The following is a 23,169-nucleotide window of genomic DNA, read 5'->3' on the forward strand; positions in this document are numbered from 1 at the left end:
AATGGAAGCAGCAGTGACAGACGCATATTAAAGTGTGAAACTACACCAGAGAGTCGCGGTGAATTCCAATCACCTGCTTCTCTCTGCTTGATTCACTCCTCTTCCCTGTGGCTTTTGTTTTCTTCTCTGTCACTGATTCTTCCTCTTTTAAATTTCCATCAGCTCGGTTTCATTTCTTATTTACGCTGCAACACAGCACGTCTCTGTTTCCACTTAACAGCAGCTAATGTCGAGAAGAAGTTAACATGAATAATGTTTGTGAGGCGTCGCTCAGGAAGGTCAAGGTTCCTCCCTTAACTTCTGAGATTCATGTAAACTGTTGATTCTCTGAGGTCTGAGACGCACGTGTCCATCATCCCTGAGAACATGTGTCTGTTGATCGGTCAGGACGTTAACACCAGGCGCGACCAGGACACGTGATGCATTGTGGGTGGAGCAGCGATCGAGCTGCGTCTCAAAGTGCCTTCTGGAAGTTTTAATTAAGGAAAGGAAGGAAGAGAAGGAGAGAGAGAAGGTGAAGGAGGGAAGAGAAACGTAGAAGATAGAAGCTTGGTTGACAGATTCCTCAGGCGGTGATGAGCGGAGCCGCCCTCGGGCTCAGGGTTTCTACACAGGTCACAGAAACAACGCAGGTCTGAGGCAGCGAGGGTCAAAACTACAAATCACAGGACCTGGTCCTGCACCTGCAAACAATATGATAACGTCCACTGACGTCCTCGTGCTGTTCACGAGTCCACAGGTGCTGCAGGCTGCAAGTCCGTCAGGGTTAAAGAAGCTGATCTCAGACCTGCACTCAGGGTCTCTGGATCTTCTCCTGCAGCCTCCTAATGTGTGTAACATGTCCTCGTGAGTCCATGTGAGGAGACACAATGTCTGAAGCTTCCCAGTGAGCGAGTGGACGTGTTGATGAGGTTTCTAACACGTGACGGACGTGACCCAGGCTCCGCCCCTCGGACCCGACAACCTGCTGCTGCTGCTTCACAAACACCAACTACACAACATGAGTTCACCTGGAATCACTTCCACTGGTCAATGAAACTCACTTTTCTATTCACACTTTGTGTTATTAGCTCAACACGTTTTCAGTTTGTTCGTTAATTAGCAGCAAAAACTCCCGAACAACTGGGTCCAGAAAGAATTCAGTACAGTTTGATGTATTTCATCGTTTTCTCTGGATAATTCATGGATCTTGATGATGAAAATCAGACATGTTTAAAATATTTAAGACTAATTGAATGTTTGAGTGTGATTAGTTGCAGCTCGATTGAATTCAAGGGAGGAACGAAGAGAAGAGGAATATGTGTAGTTGACTCATACTCATGAATGTATTCATAAATATTACATCATCTGCATATTTCTGACGCCATGATGGGAAACTCTCGTCAGCGTGTAAACTTATTAAAATGATATTTCCCTCAAGCTGAGGAGAAATAAATGTTTTTCTACTATCAAACCAGTTCCACTTTGCAAAGACACGAACACGCGTCCTGAGCGTCCAGAGGTCAAAGCCGGGTCACGCCAGGTAATTAGGCCTCGAGGGGGAGGAGCTGCAACTGCAAGGTCAGAAGCTGTCAGAGGATCACACCTGAGGCGCGGGTGTGATGGATTTATCTACGCTCAGCTCATCACACAGCGGGGGGGGGGGGGTCAAAGGGTCAGAGGCCTCCGATTCCAGAGCGGCACGATGACTCGAATCCCACGTGGTCGACCATGTGGAAAGTTCCACAGGTACAGATGGTGTTTACTCGATTTACCTTCGAGTCTTACACTTAAAACTACCTGACGTGAGCGGGGGGGGGGGGGGGTTAACAAGTTACGACTCTTCCTTTGCTAACGATGTTTCCCATCGATCAGATTTCTGTTTGTCTCCCGTCCTCTTTGTCTTATTGCTCTGATGATCTCCCTGTTTCCTGTGAATGACCCTCGCTGCTGTTTGTGCTCGTCTTATCTGGACGGACCCTTCATGTGAGACTAATCGGACTGTGAGGAGAGATCAGGCCTTTTATTCCCCTGAGTCTCCTGATGGCTGTGATTACTCCGCCTGTTTAACAGCTCAGAGCTAAAAGCAGCAGAAACCTAACTCCTCCTCACAACAGGAGGAACAAGCAGCTCGGGGGGGAAGCTGCTGATGAACTCTTCACAGAGTTGGTTTTCAGAGGATTTTAGATTCGAGCCACAGTTCAAAACAAACCTTGAATATTCCCAACATCCGGCTCTGGAGGAGAAATCTCTCATAGCTTAGAGACGATTGTAGGTTTGTTCAGCGAGCCACCAGGGGGCGAGCCAAATGTTCTGGCTTCACTTTTTGGGACCTGTCGAGTCGTCCATCTTTATTTATAGTCTCTGGGCTTTATAACACAAGGCAGCTAGAGGGCGCTGTACTCACAGTTTAAACCAGAACTACAGCGTTCGTAGTTTCATGACGAAACGACGGAGAAGTTGTGGCTTCACTTTTGGGAGTCAGGTCGGTAAACGTCTCAGTTTCAGAGCGACTACACTTTAGTTTGATATAAAACACGCAACACTTTAAACTCTGCGTTCACCTGTAGACTCAACGTTAAATAAAAACCTGCTCTGTTTTCAAGATGGTGTCATTTTGCTGCAGGTGAGTTGAAGGTTCGTTTCTCCAGCATCAACAGAAATGGGAACAGGAGAAGTGCAGCAGGTCTAATTAACAGTCACTGGAGAGCCCTTGAGCAAGGCACCGGGTTCCACCAGGGACTCGATTCAGGGACTGAGTGTTCTTCCTGGTTGTGGAGAGATGTGCGACAGCATGAATATGAATGTGTGTGATGCAGTAAACGAGCAAACTCAGCACAAACAGCGTCCCTGAGAAAATAGAGGTTCCAAATAAATGATGAATCTACTGTCAGATGAAAACTGAGCAAAGCTACAAATCTGAAACTAGATGAGAATCAGGATTAACTAAATGACCTGTGGCTGTTCCACTGCGTCACACAGGAGGTCGGAGGAGATTCACTACCATCTCACTGCAGATTGAACCTCATCACTGTCACTGTACATCAGAGTTCAACCAACTCACCCTCCTCTTCATCAGAGGGAGGCAAGAGGAGAACTTACAGCTCAGATTCTCTGAAATCTGATCTATGTATATATCTATTTATCTATATATATATATGTGTGTGTATAAAAAACAAACCAATGAACCCTGCTTCAGGCTGTTTGTTATCTCACTGTTACAGTCGACTCCTTCATTGATTTCCTGCCTTTGGAACTCGAAGCTGCACATGATAACAAACAAAAGCTCAAAGTGCATCTACTGAAAACCCCCAAGAGACAGTTTGACTGACGGTGAATCAACAGGAACTCCACAGAGACGAGTGAAGCAACGAAGAAGGAAACAATAACGTAGAAGTTATTGGAAGGTAAATTATAGATCGTTACCAGCTGCTTCTGAGAGATTATTTATCTCCAGGAGATCTGTCCAGAGACGAAGTGCAGGCGGCGGAGCCTCCATCCATCACGGTGACAAACTGATGAAGTGTGTGATGTCGCCTGTAGACCAGGACCACACACTGATAACAGGCAATAACACAAGTATCCTGCTGGGTCACACCACTAAGGCCAGTACTTCTACTACTGTCAATATTACTACTAACAATGCTACTGATATCAAGTTCAAGAAAAACAGCGTAACAAGTGTAAAACCGTTTTAAAGTGACGGTGGAACAATAAGAGGAGAAATGATGGTTTGATCGTTCAGACACGACGACAGAAAGAGAAAGAGAAGGAGAAAGAGAAGGATCTTATCAGAAAGAAAGAGAAACGATAGAGAAAGAGACAGAGCAGATAAATAACGAGAGAAGAGGAAGAACAACTCAAAGCCTGTGATGGAGAAAGGAATTCAGGAAAACAAGTAGTAAAAGATAAGAACAGAGATAAAACAGATTAATCTCAAGGAACAGTGATAAAAGTGATAAGACACGAGGCAGAAACAGGAAACAGTGATAAATACAACAAACAACACATGTTGTTATCAGGTCCCATTCCCCCCCGGGATTTAAACTGTGATCTGTTTCAGATGATAAACGATACGATCTCACGTTTCACACCTCTGAGTATAATCACAGGAACAGAGAACCAGAGCTCAGCAAACTGCTGCTGGATAAATACTGGGTACACTTCTCTTCATACTTGTGGGGGCTGAGAATAAACTATTCTATAACACAAACACTCATCTTTCTATAGCTGTGAGGACACGTGTCCTCTGTCCCTCATTTAAATCTAAGTCTAACCTCAACTCTGACATGACCGCCTGTTTGAGTGAAGCCAACACAAAGGTCCTGAACCGAAATAGGTCCTCACAAAATAACACACACACACACACACACACACACACACACACACACACACACACACACACACACACACACACACACACACACACGCACACACGCACACACACACACGCACACACACACATACACTCCCTGGCCTGAGGAGTGGAACATGATGTCCAAGGTGTGATTTCATTATTCCTGTCTGTCCTTTCCTGACAGTCTAATTATTGTGGACTCAATAAATGGACGAGGAATTAGACCTCAATAAAGGGACACACACACACACACACACACACACACACACACACACACACACACACACACACACACACACACAGACACACACACACACACACACACAGCGTGAGGGAGTGTGTGTGTGTGTGTGTGTGTCTCTAGATGAAAGGTCACAAGTTCACGCTCTGAACCACGGACACTGAACATCCAGCTGAAGAGAAAATGGAACAATTCCACAACCTGAACTCCTCCACTGGTTCCTGTTTGTTATAATGAGATTTTACTCTGCAGGTTATTTGTCGAAGCCGAGGGACAAAACGATTCATCTCAAAACGTCTTTAAAGTGAATCTGTTACAGACGGAAATATGATTTGAATTTTCATCTCAACCAGCGGTTCAAGAAAATGACTCTTCAGTGTCAAGTGGAAGTTTCCCTGCAGCACTTGAACTCAGCACGAGGGAAGAATCAGCTGCATCATTAAACCATTTTCATCATGTAGTGAAGTAAAGTGTAAAAAGTGATATTTGGCTTTTAAAACAGCAACTTATTGCTGTTGACTGTGAACAAAGATGGACGACAGGACAGCTCTCGAAAGTGAAGCCAAAGCGTCTCGTTGGCCCCCTGGTGGCTGCCTGCAGTACAGGTCATAAACTCCGCCTCCGGCTGCAGGACATGGACCAAACAAAGATACTAATACCAGCTGATGAGAGAATAAAGTCACTGAGCTTTCTCACAATGTTCTTCTCTGGTATTTGATGGATGATTGGTGCAGCCTTTATCGCCACCTACTGGCCCGGAAGGGAAACTATCCGCAGTGGGGAAGACGAGGCCGATGATTACGACCCATAGTTACGTTTTTATTGGCGGCCTCTAGTGGCTGTGATAATTATGACGGGAAGATTATAGCAACAAGGTTTGTGTTGCAGGACGTTTCATGGGTGGATGGATGAGTCAGAGATATAAACTATTAAACCTTAATAAACTCAGCTGACTGATCTTTATGCCTAAACCAAACCCAACGGGGCTTCGTCGCTGTAACCATGACAACGAGTGTCTTGTGCTTCGGTTTTAAAATGTTGAGCCGTTTGTTAAAGTGTCTAAAGTGTGTTAATGTGATTTATAGTTAAAAATATAGTTTGGTACTTTCACCTTCGACTGACCTCAGCTTTTCTACTCTTGTAGGGACATATGCCTCATATACAGTAGGTTCAGGAATGTGGGAACACACACACACACACACAGACACACACACTTTCCAGTATCTCTTACAGATGAGTAGACTAAAGCAACAAGACGGTGATGTAACGGCAGCGGCGTTGAGACGGACACAAACGGCGTGCGCTAATGGAGCCGGATCGCTGAGCCACGCCCTTGAATAACTTGGATTCCGATCTGGTCAGAAAGTGCAGCAGGAATGTGAGAGTGATATCAGACAGACAAAGCTCAGTACATTGTTACACAAGCAAGTCGACAACTGCCTGACGAAAAAACCCACAACCACCAGCTCGTACCACAAATTAAATCAAATCAGGCTGCACCAAATCGCACACGCTCAGAAACGTCAGTCCTCTAAATATTTCAGATTTCTTTCAGCGAGATCAACGTTAAACAACGTTAAAGAAAGAGAGAAATCGTCCCTGGATCTTTCCCGACCCAAACCACGTCTATCTGTAAGTTTCAGTTGTTTTACTGTAAACCTGCTCCAGAACCTCTTGGAGGTAAAACCTGAAGCTGTGTAGTTAGTTGACTCTAAATGAACCGACAGAGCAGAGGTTGATGCTCCAGGAGCCGACGACACCGGGTCACCACTGGAGCCCGGGAATCCAAACTGATCCCAGCTGGCGACGGACTTTTACACCCGGCTTCAGTTTCTCATCATCACTATGTAGATGTCAGCAGAGTTTGTCTGTAGAGCCTGGCAGTCGTACAACCTCTGAGGCAAGAGCGCACAGACACACACCAACAACAGACACACAACAGCCAAACCCTCAGACTGACAGCGAGCAGGCAGCTGTTCGAGGCGCAGGCCTGTGAGGTGTAGCTGAGGAATTCAGCAAGTGTGGGCACGGAGCGGCCCGTGAGCTACGAGCCCAGAGAGGGAGGTGGTGCTGAGACTGGGAGGAGGAGAGTGGAGGAGGGGGAGCAGAGGAGCTGGGGTGATCACCAGCACCTCATTTTTCATACGGAGTTGAGGTATTAAACTTTAATTTAACACTGTGTGATGATAATATATCATGCAACCATAAAAAAACCATCTATCTCCCAGTCATCGTGGCACAAATCACACTTTACGCTCATACTTCCAATCCTCTGGATGATGGTTTGTGTTCTTACACACAGCGCCAAGAACATCACATCACCAAACCTAATTATATCTGTCAAAGGACGAGGAATCCAGACCATAATAAAACATGAGGGGCTGCAGAACGCTGCAAACGTCTCTGGATGAGGAGGAAAGACCCAAACTGGGCCCAAGGTGTGAGGGACGGACCCAGTTCTGATCAGCCTGTGGTGGGTCGGCTCAGTCGAGGGGAACCTGTGATGGACAGGCCACAACCCCCGATGACACAAAGGTACCGAACTGACTCGTCCAGAAGACCTTCAAACCACAAGAGACATTCGTCACCCTGTCCTCAGGAGTGACATCGTAACAGAGCACGTCAACAAGACAGGACATTTACACAGTCAACAAAACTAACATAGAGGAGAGTGAACGTGACAGAGAACGAGAGGAGTCGTCCGACCAGCTGAGAGAAAACGAGAAGCTCGTATCTCAGACAAAACTTTAACGTGGATGTAGTTGGTCCTGAAAACAGCTGGTTCCCACAAGGGACTTAAAACTAACCAACACAAGAACCGTGTCAAACTGGACGGAGAGTCGACGTCCAAGAGAGAAGGTCCCAGAACATCGTTACCAGTGAAACGACCTCTTATCTGTGAGAGATGAGATGTCGGATCACAGAAACCTGAAAACGTTCAATAAATTCATATCTTCATCACCTCCAGGAAACTGAAGATAACAATAATTCACTCTGTTAACGTGCTCACCGTCACCTGAGCGTCTTCCAGGATCTGCTCCGAGACAAACAGACCTCCAGAACCTAAATATCTACATTTACCTTCATATCCTGAAGGACGAGAATCTTTTAAATCATCAATGTGAGACTGGTGTTGAACGTAGAGCTCAGGTATCATAGCAACAAAAGAACCACAGAGAATAAGAGACAACTGGACATTTTGGAGGAGCTGCAGGAATCTGACGTCTCGCTGCGTGTTGTCCTGAGTGAATTCATCGTACGCAGCGCGAGTCCTGAACCTTTTAATCAAGAGAGAAATACAGAGTGGCAACGGACCAAAGATCGAAAAGAGTAATGAGAGACAGTGATGAGAGAAAAAGAGGAGCTGGAGGGGATGATGGCAGTGTGTGTGTCTGTGTGTGTGTGTGTGTGTGTGTGTGTGTGTGTGTGTGTGTGTGTGTGTGTGTGTGTGTGTGTGTGTGTGTGTGTGTGTGTGTGTGTGTGTGTGTGTGTGTGTCTCCTCTCTCCTCCCATCTGTCGCCTGTGGCGGCTCCAGCAGCTGACGCACACAAACACTAACTGCGAAAATGAATTACATTTACATGTCCTTCCATTCATGCATCAGCCAATCACCCCCCCCCCCCCCCCCCCCCGAGAGGACGCTGGAATCAAACATGTGAAGTTTCAACTCAATAAAATGTAAAACAGCAGAAAGTGGAGTTGATGAGAAGACGCAGACGTTAGAGAGAAAGAGACGGATTCTACTCGTCAGGTCTTCTCCTCATTGTGACGGCGTTCAGAGCAGAAGCTGTAATTTAGGTTTGAGACGACGGGAAGCGTCTGGCCAGACGTCCCATCATGCACCATCATTACCACAGGTCCTCATTTCAAATCACAACTCACACAGCCTCACACACACACACACACACACACACACACACACACACACACACACACAGACACACACACACACACACACACACACACACACACACACACACACACACACACAGCTGCAAAGGAACACAACACAGCCTCAGGTTTCTGTCGACAAAACGAGCTTCAGTATCACAACATTTTAATTCAGTTCAGTTTTGATGCAGAAGAAACAGAAAATATCATCATGGGTCAAATATATTTACATTCTGATACGACAAAAACACAAAATGATGCAACAACACAACCGACTCCCTGGAAGTGGATCCAGACGGATTATTTGACCGATGATGCTGATTGACAGCTGCCGCTCACTCGTGCTTGGTTGAGTGTATTAGGTCAGAGCCTCGATGTCCCCGCTCCGCTCCATCGTCACGACGGCACCGTCCCTGTGTTTGGATCCCAGATGTTGTGTCTTGATTTCTGGACATTGGGAGTGAGACGTGTTGTTTCTCTGTGTTCAGTCTGATCGGCTTCAGCCGGGCTCCTTCACAGAGTGTTAAACTGTGTAACGCAGAGGTGTTGAGGTGTTGAGGTAGAACTCCACAGTGACAGTCTCACCTGCTCGTTTCCTGTTTTGTTCCTGATTGTTTGGCTCAGCGATTACAATCACTTCCAAAATTACAACAGGCTTGTTTACCGCTCTCCGTGCCGCCGTTCATTTCCTGATTGACGCAGCCTCTCGCTCCTTGTCCTTTTTTTTCGTAATGTTTTATTTCCTCTGCCTCCATTTTCTCGGGGAATGAGGCTCGATGATAATCGCCGTGAAATTGCAGGAATATTACGCTCACAGGCCTCCGTCCTTCTTCAGATGTGTCGGGGGAATAATCAGAAAAAAACAAGAAGTGGCTGTTTGATTTATGAATCCAACTCCTTCCTCTTCCTGAGGCCTCTTCATCCTCAACTCACCTGGTTCCACTGTGCACGTCCTCTTCTAATGGTGTGAACACAGATTCTTCTTCTTCTTCTTCTTCTTCTTCTTCTTCTTCTTCTTCTTCTTCTTCTTCTTCTTCTTCTTCTTCTTCTGAATCCAGACTGACGACAGACGGATGAATGAATCTTTTCCGTTCTAACCCGCTGAGCGTCTTACCTTCCGAGATCTCGTTGTTCTCCTCGGTGACACCGGCGTCTTGTCTCCGCTGGGACTGAACCACCTCGATGCCTGATCGCTGAGCTGCAAGACACAACAGCTAACGTTAAACTACTGTGTTAGTGCAAGAGGAGGAGGAGGAGGAGGAGGAGGAGGAGGAGGAGGAGGAGGAAGAGCTGCGTCGCTGATTAGACCGAGTTAAAGTCTCCTACCTTCATGTTTGGCCTGAAGAGGTTTACTCTCACGTCCTCCACTGACTGCGACGATTTTAAAGTCGTATTCTTTCGACGGGTCAAAGTCCTCGATGAGCAGCTTGGCTTCCTGTTTCGATACCTGAACTTCCTCCTTCTGTCCACCTGTGCAGGGCGAGAGAGGAACCAATCAGAGAGAGAGGGAGCTCATCACTGACCAGATCCTGAATATTTCATCCATTTCAAATCAATAAGGTTTATATAAACCGCTTTATGCAGAGAAAAGTTTTATATTCTAGTTTGAACTTTTCCTCACAACACTGAGACACAAGATTAAATAAACACATAAACACTTTGAAATATGAGAAACTTTTGATTCCAAAGCACAAACACTTCATTATGTTTTATTCTGCGTTAATTGCCTCTTTCCCCTCGTGTTTAAAAAAGCAGCTTCAGGCGGATTTACAGTGTCTGGCTTCTTCTCTAATGTGACACTCAGGGATCACCCGGTGAAATCCATGTAATTATGTTCACATAAAGTCAACACATCCACTCACAACATCTGATTCAGCTGCATGAAGAGAAACTCCAAAACTTTTTAATCACCGACGGCGAGATTCAACCTCAGACTGAACTTCCTGTCAGGAGGAGGCGTTCGCCATCGACCCTGTGAGCCGAGCGTTAGAGGAGCGAGAAACGTCGACCTGCGTCTGAACAACCGACGACTGAACCAGGGGATGGACGACTGAGGGAAAAGGAAGAAGGAAGGAGAGTGAAGGAAACAAACGAGGAGAAGACAGACGACAAGATAATGAGATAAGGGATGAAGACATTTTGAAAGAAGACAAGAGATGAATAAGGTGCGAGGAGGAAGGAAAGAAAACCGAGCGTCACTCGGTGGAGTTCCTTTCTCCACCAAGGCCCAAAAGCCTCTTTAAATAAACCCTCATGAATATCAGTCCTCTAAATATCTCTTTTTCATCAGGATTCATGAATTATTCTCTGAGAAAGCTTGAAATCTCCAACCTTGGATTCACAACAATTTAATTTAGATTTAATAAGTTCTGTCACATCCTTTCATCAGATTTCATAGAAATCTGTTCAGCAGCTTTTGCTTTCAAATTCATTATTAGTTTGATAATCAGCCCAGTGATCGATATGTTAAAGATGTTTTTCACTTTATTGACTGGAGGGTAAGTGTGAAATGAGGAGAAAGAGAATGGGGAGAGACTGGGAACGTGTTGGAATCAAACCTGCAGCCGCTGCAGCAGGACACATGCCACTATGTGGGACGCCCGCTCTACCAGGACGGCTTGTTATTATTCATATTATTAGTTATTAAAGCTTCCTCCAGGAACCGGCAAGTAAACAGCGTTACTTTGAATATCCACAAAATCCAGTGAGGCTCCGGTAAGAGAGGAAAACTGGAGAAGTACTATTTTATTTTCTAGAATTTGTCTTTACTCCCCGATATCAGTTTCAGCTCCATGCTCCATGTGGGTCAGGCTCTACTACACACACACCTCTACGTTCTCACACACACAAACCATCAAACTAACTATCTGAGAGTGACACCATCACTCAAACTGCCCAGAAAAGAAGATGAACAGTGAGACGCCCGAGGCGTCGGAGAGCGAGGAGCCGAGCCTCAGACTTTATTAACGCCCGAGGTGAAAACAGCTCGTCACGGCAGCAAAGAGCAAATTCAGGGAGAAAGCACATAAACACAACGCAGAAGAATCGAGGACAAGACAGAAATATGAACAAAAGAATAAGTAGAGAAGAAATAAAAGAGAAGCAGCGAATCCTGCAGGACGATGTTTAACTGTCGTAGCAGCAGCTCGGCAGAAGTTTACGATCCAGATGCTGACGAAGTCATCCAGCGTCATCGAGTAACAACAGCAGATTAGTTTCGGTCTGATGTTTTATTCTTTGTGTGCGAGATCAAATTCATTGTGTCATTTCGCCTCCTGCTCATTTTTCTGCTTCTGAAAACGCAATAAAAAGTTCCAGGAGCAAACGAACGACTTAAATTGTCAGTTATGTCTAAATCGAGTTTCCACCATCTGCTCCTGCAAAATGAGTGACGGAACAAAACCCTGCAAACTTTTAAAAACAGGAATAAGTTCCTTAACAAATCGAGAAAAAGTAAAAGTTAGAAATAAAAGAATCACTTTCTGGGAGTAAGAGTCTCGAGCTGCGTTCTACAGAAGTTCCAGCTGTTTGTGTGAATGAGCTCCAGCTCGTCACTGGATCGTCCTCACGCTCAGCAGCCTGCAGCGAGCAGAGGATCGCCCCTCCCTCTCACGTCCCTTCGCTTCCTCTTACTTTTCTAAACCTGTTCTTTTTTCTTTCCCTTCTTCAGAACTGAGCGGTCCCCGAAGGCAGCATGTTGCAAACTCCAGCTGTGTGGGCACGTCAGAGAGGAGTTCATCGAGCTCCTGTGAAAACATCTGAGGATACGAAGCTTTGAGGAAACGCTCGATGTGTTTAAACCAGAAAACAAATGAATGCATCAAGTGAGAAAAGAGAAAAATGGTGGTTTCAGGGAACTTCCTGTTTACGTTTAAAGACATAAAGAAGAAGAAGTGTTTGTGCCGGGTCGTCATGGTGACCAGCGTCACTGTCAACACTCTTCATACGCCTCCACCAACCAGTACAGTTTCAGACTCATGAGGTCACTGTGACCTTTGACCTTTGACCACCAAAATCTAGTCAGTTAATCTGTGAGTCCAAGTGAACATTAAAAAGGGATTCGCAAGGTCACAGTGAATCTGACCTTTGACCATTGAGCACAAAACACAAACCAGTTCATCTTTGAGTTGAAGTGAACGTTCGTACCAAATTTGATGAAATTCCCTGAAGGAGCTCCTGAGATGTTGTGTTCACAAAACCACAAATGTGTTTGTTAAAGTCCCAGTGACCTTGAAAAGCAATGGGACGGACGACCTGTATGAATAATGCCTCTGGCCGCTGGGCGTCACCAGTGCAGAGGAAGAGAAATGTTTAATAAACTTCTCCATAAAACCAATAACAGACAATTTGAACTGGTAAAATTTAAAGTGAGTAAAAAGGTGATAAACCAACGGGATGTTTACAATGTTCACGTTGTGGAGCTGCTCCTCACAACGTCCAGGGACACGCAGACGTTCACACACTCGTCACCGACTCTGTAATCCAACCGACTCTGAAGGCTTCACATCCACGAGCAGTTAAAACATCTGCACCTGCTTTCACGCAGTAAAAACGTCTTTGGGTTTTCAGACTGAACGAAGACGTTAATGACAGAGCGGCTCAGCGATGAACCGACGTGAGTTCATCACTGTGATTATCGTCAATCTGCGACAGGATCAAACCCATAAAAGAACCAGGTTCCTCCGTATAAAACCAGCGTCTGTGAAGCTGCAGCATGAAACCGTCGAGACTCAGGCTTCTGATCCTGTCGTCCTCTAGTATACGTACTTTAGTAAACGATGACGCAGACGTTCTCTCCCTGATTGGTCCTCATCAGTCACATGACTCGATGACCAGCGGTGAACACAAAGCGTCGCTAACACTTCCTGTCGGTAACAGTTCCACCTCCAACTGCTACCACATGACCAGTGGACGTGATCGGTCATGTGACGTGTGTTTTCAGGTGTGTTAATGTTGACTGGGATCATTTCTGATACCGAACTAAAACGCTTGGTTGACTTAGTTCTAAACAAATGACGTAAAAAGAGCAAGATGGCGTCACCTGAGATATTCTAGCTTCGTTTTCGTACGACAGGAGGAAGCTGCGATGCGTCGTCCATCTTTATTTACAGTCTGTGTTTTATAGTTTAGCAAAGCAAAGTGTTTTACTCCCTGTTGATGGAATCAGTCTGTCCATTGATATAAATGAGTCACATCTGAGCTGGATCCAGTTTAATAACGAGGTCCAGTCAGGGAACTCAGCTGTGGCGGTCGGAGCCTCGAGCAGCTTCACAGACGTGTTGAGGCGTTCAGACATAAATCCAAACTGTGGCTCCTGTAATCGACCACATGGTTTCAGACGCTGCTCGGCTACGTGTCTCTGTCTCTGCACAGTGAACTGTGAAGCAACAAGCCGGTGACATAAAGACCTTCCCTCAGGGGAACAGCTCCACTCCCCCAGGAGGCTTCACCCGCCAGAGAAAGAGGATTCAGGGAATCTGTTAGTCTGCGATCAGTTTGTCTTCCTACAACCAATCCCTTTGATTTGAGTTCTGTAACGCTGCATCGTGCTGCAGGACGTTACAGCCGAGGAACCCTTCAGCAGGGCACTAAACAGCCGATCCCTCGCAGCGTCCAGGTGTGAAGTGGGTTAGTGTGAGAACAGGCAGGATCGTACAGGAGGAGGAGACAGAGAATTCCTGATGAATCAAGTTTAAACTAGAAGATTCCTGCAGAGAGAAGTTCCACCAGCCTCAGACGACACTGTTTCATTTTCTTTAGATCGTAAACGTACGTAACTTCACAGTCGGCCGTCAACTCACAGCACAAACACAAGTAGTGTGTTTTACACAACAGCATAAACAATTCAACACGAGGATTCACATCATCGTCACATCATCGTCTGCAGAAACTGAATAAAACCGACCGACACAGTGTCTCCTAACAACTGACTTCATTTCTTCACTCGCTCTCACAAACACGTTAACTCATCCTAGTCGACCACGTTCAGCAGCATCAGGAGAAAACCTGCAGAGTCAGTGCAGCGTCAGAACGTCCATAAAGTTTTTATTGTTCACCGCGAAGATGCAGAAGTCATCAAACCTCCCATCACTCTGCTGCTCATTAGAGGAAACTGTGCACGTTCAGGGAACAATCACAATAATCCACCCTGATAATTAGAAGGAAATCTCTCGATTTACCTGGCTTTGTTAGGGGGCGTGTCTGAATAGCTTTGTTCGGGGGCGTGTCTGAATAGCTCTGCTAGGGGGCGTGTCTGAATAGCTTTGTTAGGGGGCGTGTCTGAATAGCTTGGTTAGGGGGCGTGTCTGAATAGCTTGGTTAGGGGGCGTGGCAGACGAGACGTTAACGAGGTGTGAGACGTACGATCTGCACGAGGTGTTTCAGGAGCGTCTGTGTTTTCCGTGCAGGAGAGAAACTCTCTTCACCACAGACTTTAACTTTCCCTTCAAACCGTGAAGCAACATGATCTGAAAAAGAATTTCGGACCCGTGTGTTCTGGCAGCGGCGTGTTACCTGGTCGTGTGGTGTAAACGACTTTGTAGCTTTCAAACTCTCCTTTCGGCTCCTTCCACAGAACCTGCAGCTTCGTGGGACTCAGGACTTTGGCTCGAAATCTTCGCGGCGATGAAACTGGGCGGAGACAGAAGGAAACAAACAGCTTTACGAGATAAACATCGGTTTAAAAGTGTAAATATAGGAATGAATGGATAAAAAAGATGATCCCTGTCATGCAAAATGCATATTAGTGGGTTTGATCCATAACACTGGGTTGAGTTCAGTTTTCTGATGGTAACTTATGCAAACTGCCGAGTTTTGAACCGTTGATTGACACGTATATTATTTCCAACAGATGGTTCAACCTCTTTTGTGTTAACGTGGCCATATGTCGTGTTTAATAAAGTGACAAAAATATCCTGAAGCAGTCTCGTTGTCTCGCTGCAGGACGTTTTACGGAGACGCAGGTTGTTCGTGGTCGTTAATGCAGCGAGCACGAAGCGCAGCTGCGACTTAAGTCAGACTGAACTCCCTCCAGAGTTATGGCGGCGGAGAGGCGCTCGCTCCATCTGTGTTTTTCAACAGTTAGGAAGGAAAGAAACACGAGAGAGGAGGATAAATTGCATCTCATCCAAACGGGGGGGCACACATCAGAGAGATGTCACATTAAAAAGCAAAGTCCCATTCTCCTCCTCTTCCTCATCCTCGTCTTCCTCGTCCGTCGTGCTCATTCATCTCTGTGGGCGAACGACAGGTCTTCTTCTGTGTTCCACTTACCGGCGGCATCAAAGCAACGCCCCTGCCTCTCATCCTGATTAGTCGTTGGCCCTATCAGACGCCTGGAGCCCCCCCCCCCCCCCTGTATCCTTCACTCATTTCATTTTCTCTCTCGCTCTCTCTCACTCTCTCTCTCTCTCTACTTCCCCGTCCCGATCTCATTTGCTTTCTTTTCCTTCTCTTGCTGCGTCTGTGCTTTGAAATCGTCATCAGGGGTAAGAGGAGGATGAGAGGAAGGAGGGAACGAGACTCTCTTTTAACTGCAAGGAGAGAAAGAACAAAGGGACACCAAAGGGAAAAGGTTCTGGAATAGCATGAGAACTATTCCTCTCCTGTCGTCAGCAGGAGCGTTCAGACGTTCCACACATCAACGACCAGCTGAAAATCGAAAATCCTCTTTACAACGGCCTCAACCTGTGTAGAAACCATCAGAAAAGTCAACAACGCTGCGTCACGCCGACTTTATCCCACTTCTCAAAAGTACGATGGTGTTTGACGGAGCTCCGCTGCAGCGTTGTTGTATTTTCACATTCACACACTGGAACAAGGCCATTGTAAAGCGCCGCGATGCCAACAACCACATCTCCAGGGTCAACAACCACATCACCCCATCATTCTCACACCGGCAGAGCCAAATCCCAGAGGAGGAGAACTCATCGAGAAGCATTCCACATCTCGTTTAGTCAACGATACAAAACAAAAAGAAAAGCCAGGGGCTGCAAAATAAAAAACCCACAAACTTGTGTGTTTGTGTCCTCATTATGAGGTGAGCCATCTGCTGCGCCGACTTCTTTAAATACCACACGGTGAGTGACAGGAGGCTTAAAGGGACGGTTCACCCAAAACTCAATCATGAGAGAAACGTTAGAGGGGGAAACTTCCTTTATGTGTGTGTGTGTGTCTGCAGTCGGGTCATATACAGTGATGATAATAAATATGATGTTTGAATATTAACAGATTAACAGTAAATGTAAATGTGGAGCCCCTGAACTGAGACAGAGCTTTGCATGGATGGTAACGACAGCTTGAGTGAGCACAGTGATGTGCACAGATGTGTGTTTTAATGTTAGTTGTCAGGATTGTTTATGAAATTTGGTGCAGATTCAAATAAAAGTCGTGATGTAGTGAATTCCAATGAGGTTTCATAAGGAGACTGCTGGTGGAGGAGTGAACGTCCCTCTGGTTCTGTGATGTGCTGACGGAGCTAATCCCACAGTCGTGTCGAGGATGACACAGTTTTCAAGTTAATTGTCATCTTTCTTTGAATCAGCTTCTTCCAACAATACAGGATTTAGTCGAGCTGATGAGATTTACCACAAAAACACCTCTGCAGATCTTTTGGGTGAACCGCCGCTTTTACACGTGTCATCATCTGCAGAAAAAATAAACCCATGTAGGTATGTAAAGAAACTTGAGTTCAGCACTGGAAGGATAATCCCAGTTTCAATGGAGAGAGCGTGAAGCCGGCGCGTTCAACAGCAGGCAAATATATTTATATACAAACACACATGAGGAATACTGAAGCAATTATCTCACCAACCTGGGGATGAGAGCGAGGGCTGGATTTCAGCTCAGGGTTTATCTCTGTGTCGCAGAGACAAAGGACATTCTCTCATCTGGAGAGAGCTGCTCAAATCCCAAATGATTCCAGACGCAGATACTTCGCACCTCTCTGTTTGTTGTGCAGTGGAACCGCGTGTGCGTATGTTGTGTGTGTAGCCGTGTCAGTGCGACTGGAGTGTGAGCACGTGTGTGCATGAATTATTTACGTTTGCCCGCAACAGGAAGAAAAGTGAACTCCGGTGCACATAAAAATCTTTGTGCAGCTTTTTCTGTGAAGCTCTTGTTTTAGAAACCTGGTTCCTTTGCAGCCACACACACACACACACACACACACACACACACACACACACACACACACACACACACACACACACACACACACACACACACACACACACACACACACACACACACACACACACACACTGTATTCTCACACAGAAACATGTATTGAATGCTGAGGAAACATCCTGGTGAAGACAAAGGCCTCACGTGTGAAGATGAAAATTTAATGTTCATCTACTTTTCCTGGAGAATCTTGTGCAAACAGCAGACGACGCTCGACAGAGGGTTGAACGTGCGTCACAGCCGCTGCGAGTTGTGCAGCAAATCAGACGCACAAAGTTTGTAATGCTCGAGAGGCAGAATGAAGCAGGAGGATTTAAAGGAAACTGCAAGAACTTCAAAATCAGGAGTGTTTCAACGTGAAATAATCGTTATCACCTCAAGCATCATGGGATCGGATCGTAAACTGTAAATAAAGATGGAAGACACGTCTGCTCGTTGGAAGCCAAAACAAGTTGGATACGCGCACCGCCATTTTGTATTTTCAACGTCATTTGCAGTCAGAGTCTTTGCGACAGTGATCCTGGTGTGGAGCCATCGAGGTCCCACCCATAAACATGCTCGACCAATCAGGAGTCAGCCTCAGCTGTCAATCATGACGTCTGTTTTTCTAAACCAAACTGATCAGAAACACTTGAACAAACATCTTTGACGAACATTTATTCTACGTCTACTGCAGCCAGCCACCAGGGGGCGATCGAGATGTTTTGGCTTCACTGATCGAGGACAGTCATGTCGTCCATCTTTATTTACGTCCTATGGTTCAGATCTGGAGTTTGTTCCATTAAATTATGGCATGAGGCAGGTAGAGGGCGCTGTTCTTACAGAGCTAAAGCTTTTATAGTTCCTTCGATCTGAGGTCGGACGTTCTCTGAAATGAAACGTACAGAAGACGTGACCTAGAACAACACTTTACCACATTCCACGCCAGCGTTTCCCTGCAGGTGGAGAAACCCACAGATTAAACCTCACAGAGGCTGAACTGAGCCCCTGAAGGTTTCTCTGACCTTAAACAGGGATTTGGTGACAGGCGTCTGCTGGGAGAGTAATTTAGGACAAGACTAAGTCATTAGTTAATAACAGTCCTCGCTAACCTTTTCTACAATGGGACCTGGGAAGCAGAAAACAGGACGAACGCTGCAGATTAAAAGATTTAAAGGCGACAGTTTCTTTCACTTCTAATTGTAAAGGTTCGAGCTCAGTGATCAACACAGAGATTATTTATTAATCTGAAGTCGACTGTTGTTTCTCCTCGTCTGACTCGAGGATTCGGAGCCGAGGAGTTTCTGGAATCTCTCCAGGCCGATCGTAACTCCTCAGCTCCTCTCGCGTCGCTGCTGCAGCCGAGGTTCGCTCACTGAGGCGCCCTCGCTCAGGAATGCTGTGGTTTCAGTTCACTGGCCCAAAACCAGCGAGTGACACCGGGTCGGTCGGGGGGGAGACGATTTAACATCTCAATATATACAGGCTACGGTAAAATACACACTTACCACTATTGTCTAATATTCACTCAGGTTATTTTTTATTTATAAAGGCCAAATATTTACTGGTTTTAGTTTCTCACTTCTGTCTTTCTACTGTTTTCAAGCAGCAGCTTGATTAAAATGAGGTTGATGGTTCACCGACTTGGGATAAGGATGATAACTTCACTAACCCACTCACACAACCAAGCAGTAGCTTCTAGTGATTCAAAGACCATGAAGTTTAGAAAAGGTGTTCCACAAGGCTCTATCCTCGGTCCTCCTGTTTTCACTGCTTCACTGTTCTACCTGAAACCAGCAGCTGGATGAAAGTGAGTCTGATGTGTGAGTGTTATGTTTATCTCCAATATTCAGCAGGAAACTTTGAAACATGAAGAATCCTGAACAGAGTTTGGTGGATTTGAAAGCGGTTGATGCACAGTGATGATGTCACATCTTTATGGATCTGAAACCATCTCTGCAGCATCGAGCAGGTTTGGTCCTGTTCCAGGTCTGAAAGCTTCCTGATGCAGAATGTGTTTACGTGAAGAACCAAACTGACTCGGGGCCAAACATCTCTACGTTAGCGTCACATTCTCACTTCAGACAGACTGAAAACACAAAACGTCATCGTGGACTCCCGCTCGCACTCGATCAGCTGATTTCACACACAGCCTGAATATCAAACTACAGAGAAGCTGTGAGCAGAGCTTCGGTTAAAGGTCAATAACGGTGTTAAAGACTCTGTGTTAAAGAGATAACGTGGGAACGAGTTAATCTCTGAATGAGTTAAACAGGGTGAGAGACGACAGGACACAAGGAGAGAACATGATGTGAATGAACCGATGGAGGTGAGGTTATGAAGAGGTAGAAGATTTCACATCTGTAACACGAGTTCCACACGAATCACGTCGTTAGAACTCCCTTTGAACAGGTGAATAAATAATCTGAACACGTGTGGATTAATCACACGGCGACAGAACACGCCACAGCTGTCTGTCGGCAAAACACGTCTCCTCATTAGGAGTTCAGCGTCGAGGCTTTTCCCCCCCGACACGAGAGGGGGAATTAAATGAAAAACTAAAACCAACAAAATAAAAGTTGATTTCTTCGGAGACGAAGCTGCAGAAAAACAAACGATGCGTGCGTTTCGAGACCAGCGCCACGGTGAGGTTCACTGAGGCAGCAGTGAATGATTCATCCCGAGGACACGTGGGTTTAGCAGAACCGCTCGTTCACGTCTAAATCAGCAGCGTGTGCAGCTGAACGTCTGTGTGGTCGACCTCACGTAGATTTCACAGTGAATCAAGATGGAGGAAACCCTGACGTCAGCTGTTTTCATCTGACTGGAACTCAACTCTGTTTGTACGTTTTCATCCCTGATTTAAAAGCACACACAAAAAGCTGAAGCTCTGCAGAAACAAAGAGAGAAAACCTTCATCATGGCGACAAACACGTGACCGAGGAAACTGTCGGTCGTGTTCGGCAGCGCTAGAAACTCGTGAGTTCTCCTGGCTCACGGAGTCAGACCTGTTTCGAGCTCTACCGCTGTGGAACGTCCTCACAGTTTGAACGCTCTGACTCTCAGCGGGACGTCATCAGGAAACGTCACGTTCGGCCCCGCGGGACGTTTTGTTAGAAAGCTGCTGTGGCTGTGCGGGCGGCCCCCTGCTGGCCTCGGAGTGGAAAGCAGGCTGGTGGTGGTACTTACCTTGGCCTCGCGCCGGCTGAGGGAACAGAGAGATGAGAACCAAGCCCAGCAGGCACAGACTCGGCCTGACGGAGAAACGCATCCTGGAACCAGCAAGACGTGACGCACCTGAGGACGAGAGGGGGAGGACAGAGGAAGAGGAGGGAGAGGAGGGAGAGGAGGAAGAGGAGGGAGAGGAGGAAGAGGAGGGAGAGGAGGGAGAGGAGGGAGAGGAGGGAGAGGAGGGAGAGGAGGGAGGAGTGAGTGAGAGAGCAGAGGAACTTAAATCCCCCATGTTTTTTTATATCCTCTGGTTTAGCTTCTGAATTAAAGTCTCCTCTGCTGCTTCTCTCCTGTCAGATGGATCCTCTGCTTGGTTTCTACATGTTCTGTTTCTACATGTTCTGTTTCTACATGTTCTGTTTCTACATGTTCTGTTTCTACATGTTCTGTTTCTACATGTTCTGTTTCTACATGTTCTGTTTATTTGAGATTTTCCAGTTTTTCTTTCAGACGAGTGTAAATAAAACATGAACACACGTCTTTGTGTTTGATTTATTCACATGTTCAACCTGAAGGTTTTCACTGAGCAGCTCATTCATGTATCACTCACAATCATTTCTCATTGCTGTCGACAGTATTTTCCTATTAATGGAGAAATAAAACAGGAAATATCAAAAAATCTCTTAAATGTCGACAGAACCAAATTTGATTCTGGTTTTATCTGATGTTCAGATTTCTGTCTGTAAATTTGCACAAATTCTTCATTTCATAATTCTTACTTTAGATAATGAAACATAATAATTTAATTATCAGCGAGAGAAGTTTCATGATGATATATCAGTGAATTGTTTCAACCTATTCAACTTTCACTCAGTGAGAGTCTAAACTGGAACAAGATGATTATCAATATCAACTCATGTGATTTTATTAATGTTGACCTTATAACCTCTTTATGTTCCAAATGACACAATCTCTCACCATTTCGGAGGTTTTCAAACTGAATGTGGATCAGATCCTGACTTTATATATAAACTCTGCAGAGACTGAAGGAGCATATTGATTATTAACATCAGAAAACCTGAAGAAAACATTTAAATTCATTTATAATTATTAATAACAGAGACTGCTCCACGTTGGTATTTTCACCATGTGAGATTTACAGTTAGAGAAACACGTGTGTGTAAGTACGTATAAAATGTTCCTGTAGTTTTCACTTCACGCTCCTGTCGTGACTCTGCTGCGTGTTTCCAACACCACAACACACCGACACACACCGACACGCACCGGTTCACGGTTGACTCGCTCGGTGGCACCGTGAACGGAGACATTACGCGTGGTTCGGTTGTTGCGCACAGAAAAACGCGCAGAGGAAGATTAATGCTCAGGTTTGGTTTACTCCAGAGGAAGTTTGTGTTTCCAGGAGATGAAGCAGCGGAAGTTTCCTCAACGAGCTCAGGTGAGGTGAGCACGCGCCACCAGCAGCACGGCGGCTCTGCGTAAAGGCGCGCGCGTGTGTCCGCGGCTCCTCTTTGGGTTTGGTGGGTTTTATTTAGTGTGTGTTTGAGTGTTGGAGCAGAGAGAGAGAATAAAAGATGAAGAACAGACGCACCTCCTCAGCTCCGATGTTCTCCTCCTCGGAGCAGATGTTCTCCTCCTCAGCTCAGATGTTCTCCTCCTCAGAGCAGATGTTCTCCTCCTCGGCTCCGATGTTCTCCTCCTCGGAACAGATGTTCTCCTCCTCAGCTCCGATGTTCTCCTTCTCAGAGCAGATGTTCTCCTCCTCCTCTCCGGACAGATGACTGGAGCTCCCTGCTCCTCACTGCGCCTCTGACTCCTCAGCGCAGGTGACACAGCGCAGCACTACCGGCTGAGCCCTTCAAAATAAAACCTCCTCACAGAGCTCAGCTGCAACACAGCTCCACTCCTCTGGTGATAGAGAACATGAGATCACAGTATTACAGTATACACTACTACAGTGGAGTAGTAGTGGTAGTTCTAGTACTAGTACTCTATTTGAAGTGTGATGTACACATTATAGCTGTGTCTTAATTCAGGAGAGTAAGAGTCCAAACAATTCATTTCATAATTTACATCTGAGCTTCTTTTGATTGTGACTTTTAATTAACTTGCAGTGAGAAATAAGAAAAGGAAAAGATGAAATCCTCACAACACAGAGGTGCTTTACGCAGAGAACCAGATTGTAAGATGAGTGAAGTGGGAGCGTCGGCAGAGGCAGAAGGTAAAAGTGGAGCGGCTGCACCACGGATGGAATGTGTTATAACATGTTTCAACATTTAAGTCGAGCTGAAGAAAGTGTTGTGTAACCACGAGAGGGAAGAGGGCCGGTGGCAGCGAGGCCGGAAGGAGC

At 45.9% G+C, this 23,169-nt stretch overlaps 1 protein-coding gene across 8 annotated transcripts in view; it reads right to left on the reverse strand.

The window, feature by feature from the left end:
* Window positions 1-22,647, reverse strand: part of LOC117770532 (collagen alpha-1(XIV) chain-like) — a 64,280-nt gene extending 41,633 nt beyond the window's left edge. For 2 of the 8 annotated variants that reach the window (XM_034600072.1, XM_034600067.1), the window contains exons 1-5: window positions 22,453-22,646; window positions 20,820-20,923; window positions 14,982-15,098; window positions 9,795-9,938; window positions 9,583-9,666 (exon numbers count right to left, since the gene is read on the reverse strand). In XM_034600072.1, the coding sequence (XP_034455963.1) occupies window positions 9,583-9,666; window positions 9,795-9,938; window positions 14,982-15,098; window positions 20,820-20,901 (427 nt within the window). In that variant the 5' untranslated portion in view covers window positions 20,902-20,923; window positions 22,453-22,646. Of the gene's footprint in view, window positions 1-9,582; window positions 9,667-9,794; window positions 9,939-14,981; window positions 15,099-20,819; window positions 20,924-22,410; window positions 22,430-22,452 lie in introns of those variants that run through there. The other 6 variants (XM_034600068.1, XM_034600069.1, XM_034600070.1 and 3 more) reach the window with 6 other exon arrangements.
* Between the last annotated feature and the right edge of the window lie 522 nt (window positions 22,648-23,169).

The sequence above is a fragment of the Hippoglossus hippoglossus genome, chromosome 11 (genome assembly GCF_009819705.1).
Source record: "Hippoglossus hippoglossus isolate fHipHip1 chromosome 11, fHipHip1.pri, whole genome shotgun sequence".
Taxonomy (NCBI): Eukaryota; Metazoa; Chordata; class Actinopteri; order Pleuronectiformes; family Pleuronectidae; genus Hippoglossus; species Hippoglossus hippoglossus.